Source organism: Bison bison, unplaced genomic scaffold, assembly GCF_000754665.1.
Source record: "Bison bison bison isolate TAMUID 2011002044 unplaced genomic scaffold, Bison_UMD1.0 scf7180017864322, whole genome shotgun sequence".
NCBI lineage: Eukaryota > Metazoa > Chordata > Mammalia > Artiodactyla > Bovidae > Bison > Bison bison.
Window position 1 is genome coordinate 4,815,417 of NW_011494894.1, and position 26,083 is coordinate 4,841,499.

At 38.6% G+C, this 26,083-nt stretch overlaps 1 protein-coding gene across 3 annotated transcripts in view; it reads right to left on the reverse strand.

Annotated features, from left to right (window-relative positions):
• HMCN1 (hemicentin 1) overlaps positions 1–26,083 on the reverse strand; it is a 541,857-nt gene that overhangs the window by 82,772 nt on the left and 433,002 nt on the right. For all 3 annotated transcript variants that reach the window (XM_010853073.1, XM_010853072.1, XM_010853074.1), the window contains exons 69-80: positions 19,321–19,517; positions 15,705–15,786; positions 14,032–14,168; positions 8,825–8,966; positions 7,439–7,583; positions 6,786–6,913; positions 6,344–6,500; positions 4,434–4,555; positions 4,086–4,250; positions 1,864–1,971; positions 1,288–1,425; positions 1,041–1,175 (exon numbers count right to left, since the gene is read on the reverse strand). In XM_010853073.1, the coding sequence (XP_010851375.1) occupies positions 1,041–1,175; positions 1,288–1,425; positions 1,864–1,971; positions 4,086–4,250; positions 4,434–4,555; positions 6,344–6,500; positions 6,786–6,913; positions 7,439–7,583; positions 8,825–8,966; positions 14,032–14,168; positions 15,705–15,786; positions 19,321–19,517 (1,656 nt within the window). The remainder of the gene's footprint in view (positions 1–1,040; positions 1,176–1,287; positions 1,426–1,863; positions 1,972–4,085; positions 4,251–4,433; positions 4,556–6,343; positions 6,501–6,785; positions 6,914–7,438; positions 7,584–8,824; positions 8,967–14,031; positions 14,169–15,704; positions 15,787–19,320; positions 19,518–26,083) is intronic.

Genomic DNA, 26,083 nt, shown 5'->3' on the forward strand with positions numbered 1-26,083 from the left:
AATCATGGACAGCCTTCAATATTGCACAGAAAAGAAAATCTCCCCCTCCTCTGGTCTTTCAGGTGTTCCGTGCACTGGCCCTGCTTAGTTTCTGATCTCCTTTCCATTTGTCAGCCTCCCCATGTTCACTGTCAGCCACGATTCTTTTCTTACCCTTCCTGCCTCGGGACCATTACACATGCCGCCTTCTCTTCCGTGGGCACTCTGCTACCTTTACATGGCTCATCCTCACTCCTCATTCAGATCTCAGCTCTAATGGTCCCCCCAGAGAAGACTGGTTTTGTTTTTCCCTTCTTCACACCATAAAAATATTATGTCTGTAATGTTCAATGTATTTCTACTTAACATCCCAATAAATGTTTATTAAAATTGTTGAAAAATATAAGGAAATTAGATTTATAACCTGCAGATAAGTAAGTGAGCTTAACTACAGTTATTCATTCACCCTAGGAAAATCACATTACAAGGAAATTCAAACCAGCCAGTGTGAACTGAGTAGCTCAGAACCCATTTCTAGGTCAGGTTTTTATCCACAAAAGCAATGCATGCAAGATATGAACATTACATCAAGAAAATGTAACTATGAAAAAAAAACCCACTCTCTTCTTATATATTTTTTCTCATCAAGTTGGTTTACTTGCAATATGACTTACTTTTTGGTTTCAGAACTTCTGTCATTTTGTAAAATTAAAAATAATTATGATTTTTAAGTGGATATTACAATCCAGTGTTTTGTAATATATACAGAGTAGCATTATGGAGAAAATGGTTTTAAAAATCACCTTAAATATGTGCTACAATAGAAGTACCAAATGGAGATTCACAGAAATTAAAAATATGAGATGTCTCAGTTTTCTTATACAAATAATGCCCCCAAACCACCCGAGCACTAAATTTTTTTCTTCAAAAGAGTAACAGAATAGAAATAGAATAGAAAACAAATAGAATAATGTAAACTAAGAATATGAAGGACTATGGCAGCATCATTATTTGACATAATATGAATTTTGATAGGCACTGATATAAGCATATGTACTTACCTTGGACATTCAACTTGATTTTGCCCAAGGCTGTACCAGCTGGATTCTGAGCCACACACATGTAAGTACCAGCATCCTCTCTGACAGCTCTGGAGATCTGCAAGCCGCCACGGGGAAGAACTGCATGGCTTCTACCTACATCATAGTTAGAACAGGGTGAGAAGAATTTTTACTTTTGTTAAAAAAATTATACTGACTTCTGAAAAATAAAACTGAGTTGCCATGATTGTCCTGAGAGAAACAGTACCTGAACTGATGACACTGATGCCTTCTTTTTGCCAAGTGATGAAAGGACTGGGTGTCCCTGTTGCTTCACAGGGTAATAAAATGGGATTGTTTAGAATGACGTCCAGCTCACTTGGCTGAGGCTGAATGACTGGAGGCTCTGTAAGAACCAATCGACAGAAATGTTGCAAGGACTCTAGTTAGTGGCATAAATGTCTACAGTAGCCATGAGGTTAAACCTGTCTGAATTCACACTTCCAAGATATTAGTGATTTCATTGGCCCAGGGAAAAGCACATATCAGCCATATCACGTTGCTTTTTGAATCTTGTTACTATAGCCAGTTTCCATTAGAAGAACTCCAGAGAAAAGACTAAAATCAGAAACAGATCGTGAAAATTCAACGAAAATAATTTAGAGGTTGTTCAGTGTGGTTTGTCATCTGTATGCTTTCTGTAGTCTGCTGAAGAATATCTATCAGCTTTCATTGCCCCAAAATATTACTGTGGTTTATGACCCTAGACAGGACCATCTTTGAAGAAAAAACATGACTTAAAGAGATAACAGCAAGATTTTAATGAATAAGTACCCTTTCATACCTTGGACATGAAGGCTTACATGTCGATGTGCAGAACCAGCTGAATTCCTGGCAACACAAGTATATCTTCCAGCATGGCTTAGTTGAGTGTCAAGTATTTCAATTGCTCCTAAAAAGGAAAGAAGAATTTCATGCATAGGGCATTCCTCTTTTTCTGGTTTGATAAACCATGTCTCTGATTTTTGTGTTTCTGTCCCTCTCGCATGGGGGTACTTGGCTTGTATTCCCTGTGCCTACCTAGCACAGAACTTAAAAAAAAAAAAAAAAAAACCACCATTAACAACTTTATTTAGGCAAATTTTCAGACTATAAAATTCAGCCATTTAAATGTACAATTCAGTAACTCCTGGCATATTACAGACTCATGCAATTATCACAGTTTAATTTTAGATCATTTTCATTACACCAAAAAGAAATCTACCCCCATTTATAGTCCTGCCTCACTCTCAGCCCCAGTGATCACTAATTTACTTTCTGTCTCTAAATATTGACCTCTTCTGGACATTTTACCTAGATGAGATCATACCGAAATCTTTTGTGTCTGACTTCTACTGTGAGCATAGTTTTTGAGTTGCATCTGTTGTCGCATGTGTCAATATTTGTGTTCCATTTTATTGTTAAAGAGAATTCCATTGTGTAAAGTGATCCCCATTGTTTATCCACTAACCAGTTAATGGAAATTTACACTGCTTCTAATTTTTGGCTATTCAGAAGATTGCTACATGAATGCTGCTGCTGCTGCTAAGTCACTTCAGTCGTGTCCGACTCTGTGCGACCCCACAGACGGCAGCCCACCAGGCTCCCCTGTCCCTGGGATTCTCCAATGTTTGCGCATAAATCTTTGCGTGGACATATGTTTTTATTTCTCTGGGTAGATACCTAGGAGTGGAGTTGCTGGGTCATAGGGTGACTCTTTCTTTCTGAGAAAGTTCTAAACTGTTCTCTTAGCACAGTACTTTGTGGTGAAGGGTAGTTAATTTATATTTTATGATTTTACTTGCTACCCATCTATGCAGATTTCTGAGATAGCCAACATACTTTGCGATGAGAACCAAGTTCATCTTTCATTATTTTCCTTCTTTTGAAGAAATAAATTCTCTTAGCATAAGATGCACACACTCATAAAGCCCCAGGATGTTAGTTGCTACTTTTAATCCTCCTCCTCAATCCAGGATAAATTTTCAGAAACACGAATGTGAATCACCTGCATTTTCATTTAGGTGAATTATTTTTTCTCTTTAATACATAAAATTTTCAGAGCTTAAATTTTATAAATGGTGTTTACAACCACCCTTAAAAAACAGCCACATCATAACACTTGCCACCCAATCTTACTTGTTAAATTATAGAAAACTTGAAAGCAAGAACCCTGTCTTAGTTTTAGATCTTCAGAAATTTAGTGGAGTACATAGCCCATTTTAGGTATTAAATGTTTATTAAATGAATGGACATTCTGTTTGGCCAAAGAAGTGTGGTTCACTCAAAGGCAATGAGTACAATTTTAAAACCTTGATGTTTAGTCGCAAAGTTGTGTCCAATTCTTTCGCGACCCTATGGACTGAGCTTCCCAGGTGGCTCAGGCAGTAAAGTGTCTGCAGTGCAGGAGACCTGCGTTTGATCCCTGGGTTGGGAAGATTCCCCTGGAGAAGGAAATAACCCACTCCAGTATTCTTGCCTGAAGAATTCCATGGACAGAGGAGCCTGGTGGGCTGCCGTACATGGATTGCAAAGAATTGGACATGACCGACTGAGTGACTACCGCACACATGTACTGCAGCCCGCTAGGCTCCTTTGTCCATGGGGTTTCCCAGACAAGCATACTGGAATGGGTTGCCATTTCCTCCTCCAGGGGATCTTCCCGACCCAGGGACTGAACATGCGACTCCTGTAGCTCCTGCATTAACAGGTGGATTCTTTACCACTGAGCTACCAGGGAAATCCTTCCAAACCTTAGGTTTAGAAAATATGCACATAAAATCTAAGTGGTCATGCTGAATACATGGAGATCAGTTTTAGTTATTATTTATTATTTTGTTTTTAGGTTTTTTCCTATCCCTTTCCCTCATTCCCCTCCCAACCCTAACTGAATTTTTTCCCACATGCCTAAGCCTAGGAATATTGATATGTTTTTTCTTTTATTTTGGTGCAACAAAAGTCCAAGTAAGGCCATCCATTAGTAACTAACCCAATCAATATCTGTGTAATCACTGAGCTGGGTCTTACCTGAGGACAGAATTCTATAACCCTCTCCTCTGGGAAGCAGTCTTACACCATTCTTCATCCAGTGGATTGAGGGAAACGGAACTCCTGAAGCGGTGCAGGTGATCACTGTGGGGGTGTGTTTGGTTACTAGGAAGTCTGTAGGCTCATCAGCAATGGAAGGTGGAACTAAAAAACAACAACAAAGAGAAAGAAAACTACATGTTTCCAATCCTGATAGATTTCCAAAGCCTACTCATAAATCCTCTTTCTACATTGTAAGTGAATGTTTGGTAAGTGGAAAAGGAAGCCCTTTGTGAAGAAATGATATCATTATAATAACTTTCAGTCCACATACTAAGCCAGTTCTACCTTGGACAGTGAGATCCACAGTTCTCTTGTCCTCTCCGGCATCATTGGTTACCGTGCACTCATAGGTCGCAGTGTCGTCCACAGAAGGGGAAATAATTACCAGTGAACCTGAAGAAAGGAGCCTAGAAGAGATTTCAAAGCAATGAGGTGCTATATATCAGTTTTCATAAATGTTTCTAGTTGGTTCAACATGGTACCATGTTGGGAACTGAGGGAAATGGAACTCTTCCCTCAAATGTTAAAGTGAGCATCATTTTATGTATCAGACTTTAAGTTTATATGGCAGTGGGTTAACAGGGCCTCAACCTCATCATCTGCAGGAAGCAGTAGTGTAGAATGATTGCCTTAAGAGGGAATCCTGCAGTTTCTGAATGCTGATAGCGTGACCAACCATGCTCTCCTAGGTGAAATACAGTGAAATGAGCACACTGATGATAGCCGCTGTTCACTGACCACCAGATACATTCCTGGTGCCATCTCAGATGCTTCACACAGATGATCTCTAAATGTCACAGTAACTTTGCAGCTTGGAATTTGATTATTTCCACTGACCGATAGGTAACCACAAGTCTGTCTTGCAGCTTTCCCTGCTTCACATGTCTCCTTACATGTGGTGGATACCTTGGAGATGCACAGTACATAAATCAGAGTCTAACTTGAAATAAACTCAAAACTAAAGTTATCTGAATCACTTCAAATATACAAAAGGCTGAGTAAACACACATACATTATTTAAAGTAATCTAAATAAGAATATCTATTTTCTTACCTCAAACTGTGCACTGATGAATGGGAATAATTTGATTCAATGGGAACAGATTTGACCTGCTTCTTAATTCAAGGGCATTGGCATTTTCCACATAGAGTATGCTTTCAAGTCATTAAACCCCCAATGCCAAAGGATTAGAAGGATGAGAAAGAGAGAGACGCAACAGATTTTCCAGCGAAACCCTCCTAATTTATATTTTCAGATGTAACAGAATCAATTTTTATCAGGGTAGGTCTATGAAAACTTGTTTTTAGTGATATAGCAAATCTTTTGACAAGATATCTATTAACACAAGAAATGCTCATCTAAGGAATCAGAAATATGTAGTATTTTTAAGGTTAGTCTTTAAAAATATGATATAGTAAGAAGAATGGTAGTAAAGCTGGAAGAGTACAGAAAATTGGTGAAACTGCTATTTTCCTCCTTACTGCTGCTGCTCAGTCGCTTCAGTTGTGTCCAACTCTGTGCGACCCCATAGACGGCAGCCCACCAGGCTCCCCCGTCCCTGGGATTCTCCAGGCAAGAACACTGGAGTGGGTTGCCATTTCCTTCTCCAGTGCATGAAAGTGAAAAGTGAAAGTGAAGTCACTCAGTCGTGTCCGACCCTCAGCGACTCCATGGACTGACTGCAGCCTTCCAGGCTCCTCCATCCATGGGATTTTCCAGGCAAGAGTACTGGAGTAGGGTGCCATTGCCTTCTCCACTTTCTCCTTACACATGCTGCCAAATACCTACACTGTATCTGAAGGTATAAAATTTGATTTTTATTCTGCAACTAAAACTCATATTATTTTTAAAGAGTACTTTTTCTTTTATACTAAATGATGTTTTTATCCTTTGTCATTATAAAATTATGAAAGGTGCTAAAAACAGCAGCAGAATGGAAATTTAATGCTATAGAGCTCACTGACAGTCATCCACAGGGCTTATGGAAAGAGAAGTTGTACCTGTAATTCAGAAAAAATACTTTAGATTGAAAATCTAATTCAATACTAAGAAAAAAATAATATACTCTCTGCATACTAGCTAGTTCTTCGTACTTTATACATTTTCTGTCCCCATTGATAAAGCGAAAATGTTAATTCTTTGAAAAATATGTTTCTAAATAGCTGGTGGAATTTTCCAGGTAAATTGCTCCTTACCTGTATGAATTCTGATTTTGATCCACATTCAGAAGATGCCCGTTTTTCCTCCAGTTGACTGACGGTTTCGGTATGCCAGTAGCCTCACAAGCCAGAGTGGTTTGAACATTTACTGTTACAGATATGTTGGTAGGACCCGGAGCAATGGATGGAGGAACTGAAACGGTCACCAAGTAAGAGAGAAAACACAGTCAGCAACAGTATGCCATCTGAAGTATCTCTGCCAAACTGAAATTAATCACAGATAACTTACTTTACAATTATGAACACAATAAGGTTCTCTGAACTCACACAGTGCTGTGATAATGCTATTCACCATGAGCCTTGATTGTTTATAATAGATCGCTGGACCTGAAGGTCTTTGTGCTATGACCCCACTGGTTTAGGCAACCAAAGAGCATTTGACTCTGAGACCGGAAGTTGTTCCTAAAGGTATATTTACCGTGGACCTGTAAATCGATTCGCCTGCGGTCTGTCCCCGCGGCACTGGTGGCCATACACAAATATCGCCCACCGTCAGTCACTTGTGCTGACTGGATGCGAAGGAATCCATTTTCCAAGACGGAGTATCTAGAAGAAATCACACGTGAAGGTCTCTGAATATGAGTCTTTCTGATTATGCACATTTTAACTGAGAGCATTTTAAAAGACTCAGTTATCCATTTTTAGTCCTTTTCCTGCTTCAGAAATTTGTAATACCCTTGGTAGAAAAAAGGGATATTCTGAAAAGGGGTATAGCAGATGGACTTATGATCTTGGATACATTATAATCGTTACATTTTGGATGCAAGCTTTTAGGAATTAGAGTTAGGGTTTTAAAATACTGTAGTCTGATTCTCTTATTAAGATGAAGAGACTAAATTTATTTTATTTTATTTTTATTTTTTTAAATTTTATTTTATTTTTAAACTTTACATAATTGTATTAGTTTTGCCAAATATCAAAATGAATCCACCACAGGTATACATGTGTTCCCCATCCTGAACCCTCCTCTAATTTTAGAATGAAAAGACTCAAATAATGCATTGGATCAAATATTTAAAAACTTACATTTCAGTCCCTACAGTATTTTTCATCCTTTTCTAGAACTGTTACCTTGCATGACTACCAGATAGAACAGCTCCATCCTTTCTCCATGTTATCCTTGGGGCTGGCACGCCTTCCGCAAAGCATTCCAATAGAGTTGACTTATTTAAGTGAATGACAAGACTCTGGGGGCCACTCTTTATGCTTGGAGGAACTGTAAAAGAGATGCATGTGGAAAATTTCATTTATATCAGTAACACAGCCTGAACTAAGACTCTGACTAGGTAATAATATAAGCTGAGATTTGAGTCTAATATATGGCTTTGCCTACAGCTAATTCAGGTTAGTATAAATAGAATTGGGGTTGAATTCCTAAAACCTTACTCAAGATTTTATTTAAAAATCTACTCAAAAATGAAGGGGCTTTAAATCCCTGATATGGTGTGTGAAGGGCTTCCCTTGTGTCTCAGCTGGTAAAGAATCCGCCTGCAATGTGGGAGACCTGGATTCGAGCTCTGGATTGGGAAGATCCCCTGGAGAAGGGAAAGGCTACCCACTCCAATATTCTGGCCTGAAAAATTCGACAGGCTGTATAGTCCATGGGGTTGCAAAGAATCGGACATGACTGAGCAACTTTCACTCACTCACTCATGGTGTGTGAAATCTGTCTTTCTATGGAAGAGGCTTGAAAAGATTAAAAAAAACCCAGCTCTGGTATGATACAAATTAAAGATGATATTTCTTATTTCTCTTTGGCCAAATAATGGTCAGAGAATGTTAACACTGGAACAACTTCACTTTAAATAAAGCTTAGAAAGTGGGCTGTTTAAAAAAACACATCTGTGATTAATCATGCAAGTCTCAGAGCATGTATTTTACTAATCACTGAGTTCACATGGGAATACAAAACTTGAATTTTAATTTTAGTGTTAGCAATATTAACTGCCTGGGTCATCCAACTTGTAAAATTTCATCTATTAAAACATCAGAGGGACGGTTTTTAAAAGTCAGTGTCATATTCCTGAAATTTGGCAAATTTTAGTGTTTAGATTTTATATTTGAGAAAAGTACAGTCCCATGGCAGTCTCTGTCTAGCACATATATAATCAAACCCCAACATCAATAAAAGTGACTAAATAATTGGCTACTTGTCACCCAGAGATTTAGTGTATTAACTTCTCCAGTGGCTCTGATCTGAATGATATAAAATATCAGAATATGCTGATAACAATTGGACATGTATTGTCCTCTAAGAGAAATGTATCTTTAATTATATTTTTGATGTTGAGTTAGTTTGAATATAGATATAGCACAAATGTCACATGTTGTCTATGTCAAAAGAAATAAGATAAGCACAAGAGTTTGTTTAGTATGCTCATAAAAAACAAAAATGTTATCTCTTTGAATGTCCTGTCTAAATTTTTAAATTGTGAAACAGGGGTTAAGCTTTCTTACCATTGACAGTGAGAATAAACTCTCTTGTAGTCTTTCCCGCAATGTTGCTGGCAACACAGGTATAATTGGCTGTATCACCTAGATCTGCATTATTAATTTGCAAATATCTCCCTCCAGATAGGATTCTTATTCGAGGTGTTGCCTGGATTCAACAAGGAAAATTTACCATTAAAATGTCAGGAAAATGAAATAAGAATCATCAAAAGTAACCAAATAGTGAATTGTAGCATACTGTCTCCCAGTATCTTTGTCTGCTCCCCCTACTACTATCCTGGAATCAGAAACTCTTGGGAGCTATCTCTATGACTGAAGTTAAGGCCAGAGCACAGTCAGTGTCTCTTGTTCTTCACAGTGATCCACTCAAGGATGGAAAAGTGTTTCAAGTTGGGCCCCTGAGTGCTCCTGCAGGACATTTCTGGAAGTGCTGGGATAAGGCATATTTTTACTGGAATCTGATAGTGAGGGTGACACAGGCGGGTGCAGCTGTACCACCATGTGCTGTGAATCTAAGACATACGCAGGACTGAGATAAAGGAAGGACAGAGACTACATAATTAGAGCCTTTGGATAATGCCTAAAGCTTAACTTCACCAACTATTATTGCTAATAAGTATCTTCCCCCTGCTCCCAATTAAGTTGTTCACAGTTTGAAGCCTGTTACTTAAAGCTGAAAGTTTCCTGATAATAAATTACCTTTGGTTAACTTAAAGGAAACAATTATCCTTCAACATTTTTAAAATAATAAATGATTTTAGTCTACAAATACTTGTTAAGCATTTATTTTGTGTCCAGGCATGGGACCAAAAATTATGAAACTACAGAGATCTATATTGAGATGAAATACTGAAATATAATGATACCTACTCTATTATGTCCAATTGAGGATTGTTCATAAACTTTTAAAAAAATGCCAGGTAGCAACAAAGGCTGATATTTTCCGGTTGTGCCAAAGTGGATCTACTTCAGGAAGAGTCCAAATGAGATTTTTCTACCATATGGGTTTTATCCCAGATAAACATATATTTCTAGTGAAAAAAGTTGCTTACACTAAGATGTACAGTTCAGGTCAATCTATCTTTAAAGTCCACACATTTTCTGTAGGCCTTTAATTCCTATGGGGGCCATTAGTGGTAAATTTTTATTATTTATAATGAGAACAGGTGATTTTTTCAATATACTTGGTAAGTTCTACAAAACATATTTTAATATTTAAGTTCAATATGGGTATAGCAGGACTTTATGCTAATAAAAAGTTCCAAGTTGATTTTCATGTCTTTCTTCCATGAATATCAGTAAGTTCTGCTTATTTACTCAGTCTCACTGCAACTTTCTCTGGTTCTCTTCCCATTTACTGCCAGTGATTCTTCCAAATTTGATTTCTTTCCTTAGAACCTTGGAGAAGGCAATGGCACCCCACTCTAGTGCTCTTGCCTGGAAAATCCAATGGACGGAGGAGCCTGGTAGGCTGCACTCCATGGGGTCGCTAGGAGTCGGACATGACTTAGCAACTTCACTTTCACTTTTCACTTTCATGCATTGGAGAAGGAAATGGCAACCCACTCCAGTGTTCTTGCCTGGAAAGTCCCAGGGACGGGGGGTGCCTGGTGGGCTGCCATCTCTGGGGCCGCACAGAGTCGGATACGACTGAAGCGACTTAGCAGCAGAACCTTATTCTGAGCAGATGACCCTGTTTCCTACTCCACTGAGAAAATCAAAGCCAAGTGCCTGCAATTTATCCCTCTCATCTTGCATATGAATGCAACCTTCCTTCCTACATTTCCATCTCTGTGAAAAAGGTCATCCTTTCAGTCCAAGGCTAATCTCTTCATCTGTCACCAGGGTCCCATCCTTTCCCTACTCAACGCACTTAGTTCTCTATCTTCAAATGCTTTTAGTAAATAAGAATATACAAATCTCTTTTGTATTTAAATAATAGTCCACAATCATTTCCACTTCCTCTTCTTTCACTCCCCCAACAACTGTAACTTGTCTTCTACTTTGAACACTTGACTGAAGATTGCTTACATCTTGAATCACATCTGTGTATTACCAAAGCCAATAAATACAATTTACTTTGTATCTTGACATGAACTCTGTTAACTGCTCCCTCTCTATTTCTTGGCTTTCAGTGCACCAATTTCTCCAAGTGCTCCTTCTCAGTCCCACTTTTCTCCTCTTCTTCCTTTGCTCACTTTTTAATTGTCAATGTTGTCTTAGGCGTTATTCTCATTTACAGGTCTTCTCATACCACGTGCTTTCTGGTTGACCTCATACAAACCTATGGCTTCAACAACAGGCTATACTATTGAGGACCACCATATCAAAGATATTTTTGAGTAAATACAGACCTATATTTCTTTGAACTTTGTGGAATTTCCATTTGGATAATATATAGGTAATTCAAACTCAAAATATCTAAAACTGAACTCATCTCTCTTTTTTTTTTTTTTGCCATTTACTGTTGAATTCAGTCTGTCCCAGTACTGACATCACTTGGTCATATCTGAAATTAGCCTGATTTCTCCATCATTGACATTTACTCAGTCCCTGTCTGAACATCTAGTGGTCTAGAGTGAAATGCACACATAGGAGATAAGACTATGGAGGAACAGTCAGAGCATGAAGGGCTTTGTGAGCAAAGCTGGGCAACTGAACCTGAATCCTGAAATCTATGGAGAATCATCAAAGGATTTTAATCAAGGTCTACTTCAACCGTACCAAGCTACCTGCAGTTCCTGAGACAAGAGCATTCCTTTTCCTGTAATGACTTTGTACACACTGTCACCTATATTTGGAGTCCCCTTCTTTCTCACCTAACATTTAAACTGAACTCACCCTTTCCAAGAGGCTCCCCTGGGCTATTCTTTACCCTTCAGTCTGGGTTACTTGCTTCTTCCCACTGTTTCTCCTCTGTATATCCCTCTAAGATAAAATTTATCAGCAGTATCAATTTTCTATATCCTTGATGTACTTCTGTATATTTTCAGATAGTCTATATATTGTCACACTGCTTATTTAACTTATACGCAGAATATATCATGAGAAACGCTGGGCTGGAAGAAGCACAAGCTGGAATCAGGATTGCCAGGAGAAATATCAATAACCTCAGATATGCAGATGACACCACCCTTATGGCAGAAAGTGAGTGAAGTGAAAGTGAAATGAAGTTGCTCAGTCGTGTCCGACTCTTTGCGACCCCGTGGACTGAAGCCCACCAGGCTCCTCCGTCCATGGGATTCTCCAGGCAAGGATACTGGAGTGGATTGCCATTTCCTTCTCCAGGGGATCTTCCCAACCCAGGGATCGAACCCAGGTCTCCTGCATTGCAGGCAGACGCTTTAACCTCTGCGCCACCAGGGAAGCCCGTGGCAGAAAGTGAAGAGGAACTAAAAAGCCTCTTGATGAAAGTGAAAGAGGAGAGTGAAAAGGTTGGCTTAAAGCTCAACATTCAGAAAACTAAGATCATGACACCTGGTCCCATCACTTCATGGGAAATAGATGGGGAAACAGTGGAAACAGTGGCAGACTTTATTTTTTGGGCTCCAAAATCACTGCAGATGGTGACTGCAGCCATCAAATTAAAAGACGCTTACTCCTTGGAAGGAAAGTTATGGCCAACCTAGATAGCATATTCAAAAGCAGAGACATTACTTTGCCAACAAAGGTTCGTCTAGTCAAGGCTATGGTTTTTCCAGTGGTCATGTATGGACGCGAGAGTTGGACTGTGAAGAAAGCTGAGCGCCGAAGAATTGATGATGCTTTTGAACTGTGGTGTTGGAGAAGACTCTTGAGAGTCCCTTGGACTGCAAGGAGATCCAACCAGTCCATTCTGAAGGAGATCAGCCCTGGGATTCTTTGGAAGGAATGATGCTAAAGCTGAAACTCCAGTACTTTGGCCACCTCATGGGAAGAGTTGACTCATTGGAAAAGACTGATGCTGGGAGGGATTGGGGGCAGGAGGAAAAGGGGACGACAGAGGATGAGATGGCTGGATGGCATCACCGACTCGATGGACATGAGTTTGAGTGAACTCCAGGAGTTGGTGATGGACAGGGAGACCTGGCGTGCTGCGATTCATGGGGTCGCAAAGAGTCGGACATGACTGAGTGACTGAACCGAACTGAACTGAACTGATGAGCTCCTTATGGATCAGGATTATTGTTAGGAGCAATCACAAGGCATAGCATTATTGCAGGCACACAATAAACAGAGAAACTGGGGCATGGGGCTGTTAAGTGATATGCATGATAATTAAACACGTTAGTAACTTTCAGAATCAGTCTCTCTGTGGTTAGTGTTTGTGTAATTTGATGATGGCTAAAGTCTCTCTATCTTAGGTATTAGGGACCTAATTTCCTTTTATTTAGACTCAGTGTATCACAACTGGTTATACTAAGAGGATGAGGAAAAAGACAGATAAGTAACTACTAGAATAAGGACAATCTGAACATTCAAAGTCAAGGCTTAGAGCCAATCCTAAAAGGCTACTTAGGATCCTAGGCTGTGATAACTCTATGAGAGCAGACAGGTATCACCAGAGCATGGGAGCCTCACAGAGCCAGTAACTGTGTTTCCAAAGATTTCAGTCTAGACTCCTGGTATGGGAAAGATTGAAGGTGGGAGGAAAAGGGGACGACAGAGGATGAGATGGTTGGATGGCATCACCGACTCGATGGACATGAGTTTGAGTAAGCTCCGGGAGTTGGTGATGGACAGGGAGGCCTGTTGTGCTGCAGTCTATGGGGTCACAAAGGGTCGGACATGACTGAGTGACTGAACTGAACTGATTCACAGATCCTTGGGGTCACTCCTGAGGTCCAAGTTTAGATCAAGGAAATTCAGTAACAGGTTTGCCCAGGGACTTGGCAAGACAAGTCAGTTCTTTTGAGACTTTGCTGGTTTCTTTTCTTTCAAGAAAAGACATGAGTGTTTCAGTCCCAGTTTAATTCACCCGCTCCAGGGGATATATACTTAGGCCAATATCCAAAGTATGTGAATCAAAATACCTGTCTTTTGACTCATAACTAGCTACTACCTACACCAGCAAAGGCTGAGAAAAGAAGGCTGACAAAAGGACTCTGTGCCTAGCCCTGCAATGCTGAATAACTAGTAACCTGATGTTGAAGGACTCTATAGCTGATTTTTTTTTTCCTCAGAATGATTTTTTTTTTCCTCAGAATGAATCTGTGGAACTTGGCAAGACTTACCTGTAACCGTTCTCCATTTTTAAGCCAAGTGATTACAGGTGGAGGCACTGCATCCGATTTGCATTCCAGTGTCACTTGTCTGTTCCGTAACACAGTGAAATCCTGGGGCTCGCCAGTTCCAGCAATATTAGGGGGTACTGGATGGGAAAACAAATACACAAAAGGCTTTTAACAAATGAGATATAAAATGCTCTGGCTTATCTTAGGTGTTCAACAGTGTTCTTTGTGCTGTATGAAAGCAGCAGCATTAATTTAAAATGCTACTCATTCAATTTATAGTACCCTGGTAACAAATCGTACTCAGTACTTAAGTACCTTAAGTAACGAAATTCTTCTAAGAGCCACATGAATGATAGGATAAGTAATATAACCACAGTTTATCACCATTTAATAGGTAAAGAAACTAAGGCCCAAAGAAGGGATTTTTTTTTTTTTTGTCCAGGTCTACACTTGGTAATAATTTTCTCTGGACATATTTTAAAACTTTTAAATTAGGTTCTGTCCATCATAACAAACAGAAATATATGCAGAAAGGGGGGCAAAAGAGGGGTAAGGAATTAAGAGGTATATACTACTATATATAAAATAAATAAGCTACAAGGATATAAAGTGAAGGAAACAGAGTCAATATTTCATAATAATTTTAAGTGGAGTATAATTTTTAAAAATTTTCAATCACTATGGTGTATACCTGAAACTAATATTGTAAATCAACTATACCACAATTTTAAAAGTGTATATTTTTTATGTGACTGCTGTATACACAATTTACACGTCAGTTGGTCTAATTTGTGTGTGGGGCTGGTGGGGGCAGGAGAACACTCCTACATCACACCAGGCATACAGTTAGGATTGCTTAGTGATTTAGGCTACGAGGAGATAAAGATCTTCTGTTAAGTTCTTTAAATGTTCCTCTCTTTGAACAGTAATTTCCAGCTCTATGTCAAAGTAGGACCAGCCATAGTCTAACTGGCCCAACTTTTCTAGAAGGTAATTTGGTCTTGAATGTGTGTGTGTGTATGTACATGCATATGCATATACTTGCATATAATCAAGAAAGTGGACTTATCGAAATTTATTAAAACAAAATAATTAAAAATAGGCCAACAGACTTATACAAGAATGTCTATAATAGTGCTGCTTATTAAGTTGGTGAAAATATAGAAACAGCCAAAAATAAGGAATGTATTAAGTAAGTAATGGCATGTTCATAAAATTGGAAATCATGCAATCGCTTAAAAGTAATGTTATAAAAATATATATTTTTTTGACATGAAAACATGTTCAACATGCCACTGAGATAAAGAGTTAAATACTATATGCCACATGATCACATTTCTGTGACAATATTTATATGTAAAAAGGTCTTATTCTGTGAGATGAGATTATGAATACTTTTTATTTTCATTTTTACTCCAATTTATATTCTATGATTTAAAATAAATTTATATGAATTACTTGTGCAGGAACAGACATGTAACTCAAAAATCCATTAAACTAGTCCCATGAGCACATGATCAGTCAAATATAAAAATCAAATTTGCAAAATACATATTTCCTAATATATAAACATAGTTTTATGATGTGTTGGATAGCTGCCCTATGTTCCATAAATTATGCCTTTTAATTAGGTATAAGTGTATGATGGACTGCAGGACATTTTCCAGCGTTACCATGCACTCTCACTAAATACTCTTTATCATCATCTCCTGCAGGACTGGATGCCAGACATGTGTATCTTCCTGTATCTTCCACCTATAAAATTCAAATAAGTGAATTGCACAAGGTTAAAAGACTGGTTTTGATGATGAGAATAAATATCCTTAGAACAAATGTAAAGGACTCACACAAATCAAGATATCATTAATATAGCATGATAATTAAAATTTAATAACTGTCTTAACATTTGTATTTAGCACTCTGATACTGAGCATGGCTCAGCATCTCTGCTACATGTAAATCTATGTATTTGACATAGATTTTAAGAGGGTTTCAGGGCACCTGTTCCCAATAAAATCTTTTTTTGTTATTAAAAAAAAAAGAAAGAAAAACAGGGTTTCAGTATTTGATCTCAGAATGTTTGCATGTTATGTATGTTAATGATGTCAGAGAAGGCAGATACAGATAGGACACAGCACCACATATGACACAAATACTACTCAGTATTTTTTGAAGAAGTAAGTATTTATGAATTTAAATTGCAGATTGCAAAATTCTATTGGAGGCTTCCTGAAGCAAGTAAAACACATTAACCAACCAACCAACCAAAGTAGTAAATAAAAATCAGGTTATTTTAATAAAGAATATCAATACCATATTTTTAATATTCCTTGATATCCATAGCAAAACAATATAGCTATGTTATGTAATTTGGCTGTAAATAAGTCAGGCTGACAGAAAAATCTATTTCCTGACTAAAACCAGAAACATTTCTTTAAAAATGCCCATGCAGAGTTTCCACTGAAGTGTTAGACTTTATTCATATTTGACACTGTGTTAACACAGCCCATGCTTAAATAAGTGAAAAGTATACACTGAAAAACAGATGGTCTTCCTACTGTGAAAAATGTATTTTAAAAAATAGAAAATCCTGTTTTCATTTATTACTTGAATACTCCTAGAATATTGAGAATTTTAAAATTCTTACTTCAAAACTGACTTTATGGGTTATTGAAAAACTTTTTTTTTGGTAGGGTGCGTAGACTCCACTGAAAAAATTTTAGATTAGGATGTTAAGACTAGTATGTCTGGAAAATTACTAAATATAACTTTAGAAGAGTGACAGTCACATCATCCTTCAATGAAGAATTGAAAGGGATGCACTACTGCCTGGAGAATAATTTCAAAGTTGCTCGTCATACCTTGAAAACCTCTCAAAGTCAGCTCTTCTCCACCAATACAGTCTATGCCCCAATTATATTGTCCCCAACACTTGTCCTGACTCAGCCAAACTTGCACCATCATTCATGACTGTTCTTAGATCTTACCTCCTCCAAGAACCATTTCCTGACAACTTACACCCTTCTGAATACTGATAATTACTATCAGTAGCTACATTTTCTAATGTGTGTTCTCTTAATAGGGTATTTGAAAAATTATAATCAACCAGGTGTTTTAGAGAAAGATTTTGCAGTTATAGACATGCATAATGGCTCACAAAGGAGAGAAAGGTACAGTTTTTCCAACCTGTTTTGTCACAGAAGGAGAGTTTGATGGAAAATGTCTTAGCAAACTCTCATCTTTCACGACACAATTTGGAATTTGCAAAATATCCATTATGTACCAAGCACAATTATGTGCAATAGATACATACACAAAAAGACAAAGTGCAGGTAACTAAGATATAATTTAGTAATAAGGGCTCTGACAGAGGTAAAATAAAACACAGAGGAGCAGAGGAACCACGAGCAGTCTTGGGACTTGATCATATTTAATTTTTTAATTCTATAATGTTTTAATGGTTCTCTATTGTTTCTTTCCCTAATTTTATTATGTGTGTACTTTTATTTTTCTTAGACAACTGAAACCTTTTTGAAGGTTGAGAAATGTCTTATGTATTATATTTGTGTTCTTCACAATAGCTGGACTATGTGGGTCACCATTTAACTCTTGATGGAAACTCTGTCTTGTTTTAACGTAACTCTTCATTTTCACATTTAAGACCTAATGCAATGTGGCCTTGTTTCCTTTTAGAGCTTTATTTACCATCTTCCTTTATATTTATGGTTCTGGTGCACACTTCACTGTCTCCATGCTCTTCCTTAAGTTACAAAATTCTTTGGCTTCCCTTTTGGTCAGTTGAAATTACAGCATTCAAGTATTCTGATTCAGCAAGTGGTTTGATAGTGTGACCTGAGTTTTTTCTGGGTTACTAAAATGCTTGATGGAGAGAAGAGGGAAATGCAAAGTCCGTTCTCTTTAATGTTAGAAACAAGAAACTGGGCCGACTTCCACTGGCTATGCTGTTGAATCAGACCCAGGATTGAGACCAATTCCATCACTGAGCCAGTGATAAGTACTGGATAGGTGAATACTTAATCTTTTTCTGTCTGTTTCTGGATTTGTAGAAAGGGGATGAAGACACTGCCTTACCAAGTTGTCACGGTGGTCATGGGTGTGATAGAGCTCATAGCCCAACATAAGACTGACGCAATTCATAACCCTCAGCTCTCTTTTCTAGCTCCCTTTCTTTTCCATTTCTTCAGTGAAAATGTACATGAAATATGATTAAGTAATGTGTTATTCTACCTTTAAAGAAATGATGACTATAATAACAATAAAAGCAGCAGTAACAATAATCATTCGAACTCAACGTTAGCATCTCTGCATACCTGTGGCATCAGTCTAAGCACATCACTTTATCTCTAAAGCCTCAAGTACGTAAGTTCAGCATTGTTCCTGTTTTGATCCTGAGTTAACAGATGAAGGCATTAGGGACATACGGATAATATTTGTAACATAAGGTTTGCCTCTGTTTTTAAAAGAGTATATTGTTACAAGACACCCGAGACATACTTCTCTTTAATATATTTACATTTCAGATTAATTTCCTTAAACATAAACTGAAAGAACAGTCAATTTTATTGAATTGACCATTTTTGGAAAAATTTCATCTCTTCATATTTTCATGTTTGTGAGTTCATTCTGAAGATCAAAAGTGCCCTTTGAAGCCTCTTATACACATATGTTTGACCGCTTTTTGCCATTTCTATAAAGGGCTGCTGCTGCTGCTGCTGCTGCTGCTAAGTCGTTTCAGTCATGTTTGACTCTGTGCAACCCCATGGACGGCAGCCCACCAGGCTCCCCCGTCCCTGGGATTCTCCAGGCAAAAACACTGGAGTGGGTTGCCATTTCCTTCTCCAATGCATGAACGTGAAAAGTCAAAGTGAAGTCGCTCAGTTGTGTCCGACTCTTAGCGACCCCATGGACTGCAGCCTTCCAGGCTCCTCCATCCATGGGATTTTCCAGGCAAGAGTACTGGAGTGGGGTGCCATTGCCTAAATACACTATCACTTATGGCATTGTGATAACTTGAAAAAATATATATATACATGAAGGTATCTTGCTTCCTTCTATACTTAATCTGATAATTTCACTTCTTTGTTTTAGTCATGTCACCTTGTAAGTGTCTATTCAATCATGCATGTCATAGAACAAATCTACCCTTGCTAAAGTCACAGAGATCTGTGATATATTCAGACTCCAAGACAATTTCTCCAACACTCCCCAGAGATTAGCAAGTAAGAAGTTTAACCTAGGACAAAATAATCATGTGAACTCTGAACTAACCTGAGTACTAGATATTCGAAGAACCTCTCCTCCTCCAAGAGTCTGCATCTGATCCATCTGTGGAAGGGGTCGACCATCTTTCATCCAGGTAATCTTAGGAGCTGGGATTCCAGAAGCCATGCAGGTAAGTTCAAGAGGATTATTAACAATTACTGACATCTCCATGGGTTCTTCAGATCCATTGATATGAGGTGGTTCTATTTAAAAGGAATTAAAGACAACAAAAAAAATAAACTTGCTGTTTGATAAGATACTGCAGTTTAGAAAAACTTTAAAAATTCACCTCAAATTTATCTTTGTACAATACAAATTGTACAAAGAATTTGGCAGGAATACCAAAATGATAATTCCTTAGTATCATTTCAGTATTATTAATGAGATGTTATTTGTCATTGGCACTATTTTATTTTATTGTAGTTTAGTGTTAGTCGCTCGGTCAGGTCCGACTCTTCATGACCCCATGGACTGGAACCCACCAGGCTCCTCTGTCTATGGGATTTTCCAGGCAACAATACTGGAGTTGGTTGCCATTTCCTTCTCCATTATTGTAGTTTATTGAGGAACAATTCATTAAGTGTCAGCACTATGTAAAGTCTTTGTGCATTATCTATTCACTGGCACTGTTTTTAAAGAGAGATCATTCTTATAATAGATCATGAAGTAAACGGCAAGCCATCAAAGGTAATTAAAGCTCAGCAACTGAGATTCAGATAATTAGAGCAGTCTTACTTAACTGTGAAGATTTGAAAATGATAAAAACTAAACCCATCTTGTACTATTTTTTAAAGAGTTACTTAAATATAGTAGTGTGTTTTTGCACCTATTGTTTCTGCAAAAGCAATAAGCAAATGCTATGAAATTCTGCAATTATCTTTTCCATGCAGAACTTTAACAGGAAACAATGACTAAGCAGAAGAAAAACAGTTACATTTGGAGACTATTTTTGCATAAAACACATTTGTTATGTCTGGGCAGAAATAATTTCCTCTTTTGTTATTTATACTTCTCAATTACCTTTCTCAAGAGGATGTTAAAGAATCTAAACACTTGGAGGAAACATTAAAGTTTCTTAGTCCAACTATTCCTAAGTTTAAGAATCACTTTAAAACAGATTTCCCTTACACTAATCATTCAAATTTTCTATGAAACTTTCCAGCTTACTATTTCACAAGGCAGCAAAAATAGCTGTTGGACAGCGCCAAGGATTAGCTGTGTGTGTGTGTGTGTGTGCACATGTGTGTGTGTTTTAAATCAGGCACATAGTTTAGAGCAGAGGTTCACAGTAGGAGACAGAGAATCTGAAATCAAACAGCCTGATTTTGATTCCTGGCTCCAACAATAACTAGGTTAGTGGATTTGAACAAATCTTTAAAAAAAAAAATCACACATTATTTAACTAAGAGAATTGTGAAGATTCAATGAGATAATCTATGAAGTATATTTCTTTTGTGTTTCTGAATCTGTTTTATAATTAAAAGTTTATTAATATAATAAAAACTTTCTTAAGAAAGTTATAACTGCTACTAACATACTACATCTGTTGGTGTTATTATTAAAAACTGCCTCCTAGATTTCTTAAAAAACTAGGAATAAAACTACCATATGATCCAGCAATCCCACTACTGGGCATATACCCTGAGAAAAATCATAACTGAAAAAGACACATAATTGAAAAAGCAATCCCACTACTGGGCATATACAATTGAGAAAGACATGTACCCCAATGTTCACTGCAACACTATTTATAATAGCCAGGACAAGGAAGCAACCTAGATGGCTGTTTACAGATAAATGGATAAAGAAGTTGTGGTATATATGATGGAATTCCATTTGAACTATTTCAAATCCTAAATGATGATGCTGTGAAAGTGCTGCACTCAATATGCCAGCAAATTTGGAAAACTCAGCAGTGGCCACAGGACTGGAAAAGGTCAGCTTTCATTCCAATCCCAAAGAAAGGCAATCCCAAAGACTGCTCAAATTACTGCACGATTGCTCTCATCTCACATGCTAGCAGAGTAATGCTCAAAATTCTCCAAGCCAGGCTTTAACAGTATGTGAACCATGAAATTCCAGATGTTCAAGCTAGATTTAGAAAAGACAGAGGAACCAGAGATCAAATTGCCAACATCTGTTGGATCACCGAAAAAGCAAGAGAGTTTCTAGAAAAACATCTACTTCTGCTTTATTGATTACACCAAAGCCTTTGACTATGTAGATCACAGTAAACTGTGGAAAATTCTTCAAGAGATGGGAATAGCAGACCACCTGACCTACCTCCTGAGAAATCTATATGCAGGTCAGGAAGCACCAGTTAGAACCGGACATGGAACAATAGACTGGTTCCAAATCGGAAAAGGAGTATGTCAAGGCTGTATATTGTCACCCTACTTATTTAACTTATATGCAGAGTACATCATGAGAAATGCCAGGCCAGATGAAGCACAAGCTGGAATGAAGATTGCCAGGAGAAACAGTAATAACCTCAGATATGCAGATAACACCACCCTTACGGTAGAAAGTGAAGAGGAACTAAAGAGTCTGTTGATGAAAGTGAAAGAGGAGAGTGAAAAAGCTGGCTTAAAATTCAACATTCAGAAAACTAAGATCATGGCATCTGGTCCCATCACTTCATGGTAAATAGATGGGGAAACAATGGAAACAGTGACAGATTTTCTTTTCTTGGGCTCCAAAATCACTGCAGATAGTAACTGCAGCCATGAAATTAAAAGACGCTTGCTCCCTGGAAGAAAACTGACCAACCTAGACAGCATATTGAAAAGCAGAGACATTTGCTGACAAAGGTCCATCTAGTAAAAGCTATGGTTTTTCCAGCAGTCATGTATGAATGTGAGAGTTGGACTATAAAGAAAGCTGAGTGCTGACGAATTGATGCTTTTGAACTGTGGTGTTGGGAGAAGACTCTTGAGTCTTGACTTGGACCTTGACCAAGTCTTGACTCTTGACCTTGGACTTCAAGGAGATCCAACCAGTCTATCCTAAAGGAAATCAGTCCTGAATATTCATTGGAAGGACTGATGCTGAAGCTGAAACTCCAATACTTTGGCCATCTAATGCAAAGAACTGACTCACTAGAAAAGACTGATGCAGGGAAAGATTGAAGGCAGGAGGAGAAGGGGATGACAGAAGATGGGATGGTTGGATGGCATCACTGACTCTATGGACGTGAGTTTGTGCAAGCTCTGGGAGTTGGTGATGGACAGGGAAGCCTGGCATGCTGCAGTCCATGGGGTCGCAAAGAGTTGAATGTGACTGAGCGACTGAACTGAACTGATATATAGATATAGATGCAGATGTATATACACAGTAGAATGTTACTCAGCAATAAAACGGAATGGATTTGAGTCAGTTCTAGTGAGGTGGATGAACCTAGAGTCTGTTATACAGAGTTAAGTAAACAAGAAAGAGAAAACCAAATATCATATTAACACATATGTATGGAATCTAGAAAAATGGTACTGATGAACCTATCTGAAGGGCAGGAATAGAGATTCAGACATAGAGAACAGACGTATGAACACAGCAGGGGTTGGAGGCTGGGACAGACTGAGAATAGCACTGAAATATATCCATTACCACATATAAAATAGATAGCTAATGAGAAGCTATTATATAACACAGGGAGCTCAACCTGGTGGTCTGTGACAACATAGAGGGGTGGGATGGGGTGGGAGGTGGGAAGGACCTTCAAGAGGGAGGGAACATTTGTGTGCTTATGGCTGATTCATGTTGATATATGGCAGAAACCAACACAACATTGTAAAGCAATTATACTCCAATTAAAAATAAACTTAAAGATACTGCCTCCTAAAATTTGTACCTATGGTCCTTGTTTCCTTTCTGGAAAAAAGTAATATATAATTAATAACTCAGTAATATATAATCAATATAAAAATTAAATAATATAAAAAAGTAATATATAATTAATAACTCAGTAATATATAATTAATAATAATTAAGAACTCAGAGTTTCTTAACTATTGTCCCATATGACCACTCTTTTTCAGTTTTATCCATCTTATGATATATTGTGGTCAAGATACATTTTAAGTGCATTTTAGATCAATCCAAGATTCCTTGTTTAAAAGATGTTAGTGTCTCCATGTTGCTCACTGAATTAAATAAAAACTCATCATGGTTTCCAAGACTTCTACAATATAGCTTCAATCTCTCTTTGTAACATTTTTAATACACTTTATGTAACTTAGATTTCAAATTAGACTACTCCTCTCCCTCAGCAAGTTCAGTTGCCTCTTGGTCTACAACAAACTCTACAATTTCTATCCCTTTAATAGCAACCCACTCCAGTATTCTTGCCTGGAGGATCCCATGGACAGAGGAGCCTGGCAGGCTACTGTCCATGGGTTCGCAAGAGACAGACATGACTTAGTGACTAAACCACCACCAGCAATATTCATAGTATGCTATTTGTATCATTCAAAAGCATTGATCAGATTCTCCGTTTGACTATAGGCAATTCTTTATTCCTCTCATTTTTTCATTATTTACTATGGGTAAGTCACTGTGGATACAAAGATTAAGTAAGTATGGCCTTTATCCTCAGAAGATTATAGTACTAGATTTAAAGACTCAGCAATAGCAGCAACAACAGAAACAGCATGTTTCCAACTGTTTCAAACCCCAGCCATCATATCTCACATGTGTTAAGTGATTGCAAACACATTTCACTCTGTATCTTGTGACTAGTGAAAGTTGCTCAGTCCTGTCTGACTTTTTGCAACGCCATGGACTATACAGTCCATGGAAAGCTCCAGGCCAGAATACTGGAGTAGGTAGCCTTTCCTTTCTCCAGGGGATCTTCCCAATCCAGGGATTGAACCCAGGTCTCCCACACTGCAGGCAGATTCATTACCAGCTGAGCTACAAGGGGAGCCAATTTGTCTTACACTTTGGGCAGGACAGGAGTTGCCCATACTCTGATGACTCCAACACTTACATTTCTAGCCTAGATCTCTTTTCTGGGCTCCAGATATACCCAGTTACCAGATAAGAATCTTCAGTGGGTTCTTTGAAAACAGCTTCCAACTCAACATATACTCAGAGTGAATCTGTGACCTTATTCCTCAAAACCTGGTCCATTTCCAGCATTCCTTGCATTTATGTGATGAAACTGCCAATTGTTCAGTCACATAAGCCAGGAACTGGATGTCATCCTTAATACCTTCTTCATCATCATCACTTCCCTACATCCAAATCCATAACCAAGTCTTAATACTTCTACCTGAAGTTATCTTTTGAGTACATCTTTCTTTCTCACCTCCATCATTAATCTGAATAACAATGCCATTTTATTTGGACTAATATATCTTGGCTATAGGTGCGTACCGAGTATCACTTAGCTGTTTCTTTTATGTTAACAGAACTCAATCTTAGGAGGGCTGTCACTGTGTTAAAAATTACATTTTCTAGCCTTTTCAGTAGGTAGTAGATGGAGTGGCATGTGAAGAATCTAACCAAGGAGATGTAAGTGGAAGTAGTTTTGTGGGAATTCTAAGAAAATCCTGAAAGGGACAGTTTTTTGCCTTACCTATTTTTCTTGCTCTACTGGGCTTCCCTGGTGGCTCAGAGGTTACAGCGTCTGCCTGGACTGTGGGAGACTGGGATTCAATCCCTGGGTTGGGAAGATCCCCTGGAGAAGGAAATGGCACCCCACTCCAGTACTCTTGCCTGGAGAATTCCATGGAGGGAGGAACCTGGTGGGCTACAGTCCACGGGGTCGCAAAGAGTCGGACACGACTGAGCGACTTCACTCGCTCACTTCACACTCGCTGTTGCAACTGGCGACACTGGGGGTGAGCTGATGACCCACGATCACAGACTGAGCATGATGTTGAAGCCAGTGGCCAAGAGAACTGTAAAGACTTGAACTGCTGAACGAATGCAAGTAGTGCCCAGCTCCAGAAATCTCGTTCAGTGAGAAAAACAAAAGTTCTTTCTTTAAGTCAGCATGTTTAGACTCTGTTGCTGCTGCTGCTGCTGCTAAGTCGCTTCAGTCGTGTCCGACTCTGTGCAACCCCAAAGACGACAGCCCATCAGGCTCAACCTTCCCTGGGATTCTCCAGGCAAGAACACTGGAGTGGGTTGCCATTTCCTTCTCCAATGTATGAAAGTGAAAAGGGAAAGTGAAGTCGCTCAGTCTTCGACTTAGCCACCCCATGGACTGCAGCCTATCAGGCTCCTCTGCCCATGGGATTTTCCAGGCAAGAGTCCTGGAGTGGGGTGCCACTGCCTTCTCCGTTAGACTCTGTTAATCACAGGTAAACACCATCCCTAATGATACACTCTCAGAGTCCATTTTTGTCCTGCTCCAGCCCACTCTCCACTTTTCAGTCAGTGATATTCTCTAACTGCAACTCTACTCACGGCATTCCCCTTATTAGAACTTTTAAAGATTTCCCGTTGTTCTAGGACAAACCCCCAGATTCTTAATGTGGTCAACAATCCCTTCACGGTCTCAGATCAGATCAGTCGCTCAGTCGTGTCCGACTCTTTGCGACCCCATGAATCGCAGCACACCAGGCCTCCCTGTCCATCACCAACTCCCGGAGTTCACTCAGACTCACGTCCATCGAGTCAGTGATGCCATCCAGCCATCTCATCCTCTGTCGTCCCCCTCTCCTCTTGCCCCCAATCCCTCCCAGCATCAGAGTCTTTTCCAATGAGTCAACTCTTTGCATGAGGTGGCCAAAGTACTGGAGTTTCAGCTTTAGCATCATTCCTT